The 4317-nt window shown below is 39.5% G+C and overlaps 1 protein-coding gene across 1 annotated transcript; it reads left to right on the plus strand.

Annotated features, from left to right (window-relative positions):
• The first annotated feature begins 302 nt into the window (after nt 1-302).
• msx1a (muscle segment homeobox 1a) lies at nt 303-2157 on the plus strand. Its single transcript, XM_047026275.1, has 2 exons — nt 303-920; nt 1210-2157. The coding sequence occupies exons 1-2, from the start codon at nt 494-496 to the stop codon at nt 1626-1628; spliced, it is 846 nt and encodes a 281-aa protein (XP_046882231.1). The 5' UTR covers nt 303-493; the 3' UTR covers nt 1629-2157.
• The last annotated feature ends 2160 nt before the right edge of the window (nt 2158-4317 follow it).

Genomic DNA, 4317 nt, shown 5'->3' on the forward strand with positions numbered 1-4317 from the left:
TTCGATAAGATGATAACGATTGTACAAAACACCGGAAATTAATACACGCATTTATATTAATGATTGTATAGAATATTACTACTAGCCCTTGTACACATTTTCTACTCCAAATAACAATAATACTTGTAATATTAGTAGTAATAGGCTAATCCGCATCGTCGTCACCATAATCAACCTGCATCCCAGTGCCGAAATGCAAAATATGAAAATGTAATCACTTCATAGTTTGCAATCACTTCCAGTTGTTAAAAAGTAATTTAATTGTTTACTTGCGCAGTCAAATAGCTGAGAATGGAACTCGGCTGGAATCTCTATGACCAACCCCCTCGCAGCTGATTGGGCAGTTTTGTCCCCTCGCCTGCCTTATAGTACTGCACTCAGTTTCATCAGGTAAACATGAGAATGCCCTCAAACTAGAAGCACTTCACCAACTTTTCTGGATTTACTTTATGGTATACGTACGAGTGTTTTACCAAATTGAAGGCATACCTGTATGGCCCCAACTATTGCCATGTCAGCTTTATCCGTGGGCTTGAAAACTGAAGAGAGTACCACGCGCTCATTTGTCGTCGGGAGAAGCGAGATGCAGACAAGTTTGAGCATGGCAGAGGAGACTGTAAAGCCCAAAGTTGCCATCCTTCCATTCAGCGTCGAAGCGTTGATGGCCGACAGAAAACCGAGCAGAGACTTGTCATCATCAGATGTGTCAGCGGTTGCGGGATCGTCTCATACGCATGGTGCAAGGATGAGCTCGCTTTCAAGTTTGGATAACTCAGTGTCCTCTTTGGCCATGGGTTCCCCGTTCTCAGTGGGCGATATAATGAACATTCAAGACGATGCGTTGGTTAAACCCGAGAGCCCAGAAAGCAAGGACAGGAACTCTTGGATGCAGAGTCCTTGTTTTTCTCCCACTCCTCCACGTAAGTTTAGCTGTTTTAGCCAGGAGTGTCTGCGTGCGTAAACATAATCTTGAGGGTGAATTACGTGTCTGGTTAAAGAAGCAGTATGCTTTTTCTGTTTATAAAACGACTAACCATTTTATGCCATTCAATAGTGTTGAAAATAACGATAACTGTTTAATTTGTCTAGTTTTACATCAATCTTAAATAATTATTTTATCCATGTAGCCTAAATATGTATAGTATGTTGAGGTCATGACGGGATGTTTGCCATAGAGATGAGATTTTCATGACATTGTCTCTGTCACAGGGAGGTTAAGTCCCCCCGCTTGTCCACTGAGAAAACACAAGACGAACAGAAAGCCTCGGACACCTTTTACCACGTCCCAACTATTAGCCCTGGAGAGAAAGTTCCGCCAGAAGCAGTATCTCTCCATCGCTGAACGCGCTGAGTTCTCAAGCTCGCTCAACCTGACAGAAACTCAGGTCAAAATATGGTTCCAAAACAGGAGAGCTAAAGCCAAGAGACTACAGGAGGCAGAACTGGAAAAACTGAAAATGGCAGCCAAGCCTATGTTGCCTCCGGCGTTCGGGATTTCCTTTCCGCTCGGTGCGCACGTCCCTGCGTCCTATGGAGGATCTCACCCGTTTCAGAGGCACTCCCTGCCGGTTTCTCCTGTGGGACTGTACGCTGCTCATGTCGGATACAGCATGTATCACCTGGCCTGATGTGCTAGAAGGACTTTAGTGCCATATTGACTCTCAAGTGCTTCGATATTGCCTACATCGCCAAAAAGTTCCCAATATAGAAAAACTGCAATTTCTCATATTACATATCATGACTGGATAGTCATTAGGACAACGTTGTAGACGAGATATCTGCTACAGTGTGACGTTTACGCACAAGCTTGGCGTTTTCCACAAACAAACATAAAACCCACAGGTAGGTTGGGCGCATCACTTTCGTGGACTATTGTCACTCCACAAATAAAGGATAAGCCTGACGCTATATCGGCAATTTGCATTAATGTCAATGCGTAACATAATGGGTTACATAATCCAATGCCAATGAAAGCTCTTTGCTAATTTTGGAGGACCACAGCATTTTTATTATAACAGCACTGTCTGTTGTTTGAATGATTCCCTTCGGAAGGGATTTGTGTACTGTAAGATAATGTATATTAGAAAAATATCCTCATTTATAATATGAATATATTTGTGACATAAATTAACAATAAATTGATTATTCATTTAAAAAGCTGGTTGTTTGTGTTGACTGCGCTTCGAAAAAATGTAAATTCATGTTAAAGTACCACTAGAGATTTATAATTTCAAAGTTTCTATGCTTTTTTGAAGCAATCAGTTATACTAATAAGGATTTAAATTGAAATACAGATACTGTGGTATCATCAGTATAGTCTTAATTTCTCACAAAATGATAGACTTCAAGTTAACTTGTCAGGCATAAGCCTATGCTTGATATGTGTCAGCCTAGTGATTTTCACATTTCACAGTGTTAATTGACAAGATAAAATGATAAAACATGTTATTTTTAATGTAAACAATTATATTAGACTAATGCAATTTTAGACCTGTTTAACTATTTGAACGTTGACGTTTGAAAATAAACCCATAACCATTCAATGAAAGCTCTTAAAGTTATATCAATAGGCTACCTTGTTGTCATTATCCTAAAATATGCCTGTTGTTGCCTGTTTAAAGGCCTTAACCACATTTTATGGTAGCGTTAAGGAGCACCACTTTTTAACATTCCAGTGTTGGACTAAGTATTATAGCCCTACATTGTGAATCAAACCTGTCAAGTGTAATTTTTCTGAGCAATATACGGAATGTATTTCTACAGCTGTTGCCCATTGCTTTGAAATAACGCACCAAGATTTTGTTGGCGCCAGGAGAGCTCGGGGGGGACGGGGGACGACGAAGACACAGACATCGACAACCGTCTGTTAGACCTCAAAACAGTCTAGTAAATTAGAGATTGGTTTTAGGACTATTACCAGTAAACGACTTAACGGAATGTCGTTATTAGCCTACCTAAAATGCCTAGGTGACACCTAGCCTACATCATTGAGACTCCAATTGTTAGCAGTCGTGTGTCCTTCAGACATGAATACTGGCTTCTTGACTTTGCTAAGCAGAGAGAAACGAGTTGGCAACGTAATAAACTTTCACATTCGCTGACATATAGGCTAAGCCTCAAATAACTTGGAAATTAATATGGGAAAATTACAAGGCTAGACCATTGTACGTTTAGAGCTTCTCTTGTGACGTTACAACCATTCAGGCAGGGGTTAAATTGGAGTAAAATAATTGCTATAATGAGCAAAGGCAATCTGCCGCAGACGAATGCCGGCTCCAGCCAGGCTATAGCTTCAGGCGAGGCGGAACTTTTATCATTCCTAAAATGTCAACGGGGGACTGGGATGTGCAACAGTTTTCTTCTCTGCTTTCATTTCCTTTCAGTGCAAGTCTCCCTATTCAAATGCAGTTATCGTAAACAGGGGCAATGGGTAAACAGCAATAGAACGAAACTTTGATGCGGTTGTTTATGACAGTAGCCTCCATTGGGCCTATCCAGTCATTTTCAACGAAAATGTTCTCCCTAAACAATTTTTTTTGACATTCTGACAGCTTAAGTAATAGGCCAAAGTCAACACTTAATTCCAGGAGGTATCTATTCAATAAATAGACTAATTGAAAATAAGTTGAAAATCCCAGTTGAACACCGTCTGAAAGGGAGAAAAAACCTTATGAGCCTTAAGGGATGTGTTAGACCTTTCAAAAGAAGTGTCTTTCTTTCAGGTTTCCCTCGATCTAGCCTGGAGCCAAACAACACACTAACCACACTTGTTTATTTCATCTAGAAGATAACAACGGTTTAGCAGTGCACAAAACTGTTTAATTGTTTGTCCTTGAAAGCGTCAGTCCCCATTAAAAGGTGGAGGTGAGGATCTATAGGTCCTAAACTGTTACTGTGTAGGCCTAATGTGCTTCTATGTGACATTTTCATTAGCTTATTTTATTTAACATAATCTTTGCCAATTTAATAAATGTTTACACAACTTGTAATTGTGCTTATTAGAAATAAACATTGCCTCCTACATGTCAATTTTTCATTTCCAGAGCAGTATAGCCTATATTTTCATGAAAGCTTTGGCTTGACCAGCGTTTGGATTACTTATATAGCCTAACTAGATAACCCTAACTAGAGTAAGTTTATAGCCATCCATGTAGTCTACACTAATGGGGAAAAAGCTAAAATATTTATACATTGCAAAAAACAATATAGGCCTAGAAAAAATGATCTGTTAATTGTTAATTACTTTACAATTCCAACATGGAAAAAAGTCTGTCAATTGTCAATTGCTGTGTTAGTGTTGTAGGCTAGTTTTCGTAA

This window comes from Hypomesus transpacificus, chromosome 9, assembly GCF_021917145.1.
Source record: "Hypomesus transpacificus isolate Combined female chromosome 9, fHypTra1, whole genome shotgun sequence".
Taxonomy (NCBI): domain Eukaryota; kingdom Metazoa; phylum Chordata; class Actinopteri; order Osmeriformes; family Osmeridae; genus Hypomesus; species Hypomesus transpacificus.

Coding starts and splice junctions, on each gene's coding strand:
- msx1a (XM_047026275.1), top strand. CDS start 494: ATGGCCCCAACTATTGCCATGTCAGCTTTATCCGTGGGCTTGAAAACT. Junction 921..1,209: donor TTTTTCTCCCACTCCTCCAC/GTAAGTTTAGCT, acceptor TCTCTGTCACAG/GGAGGTTAAGTCCCCCCGCT.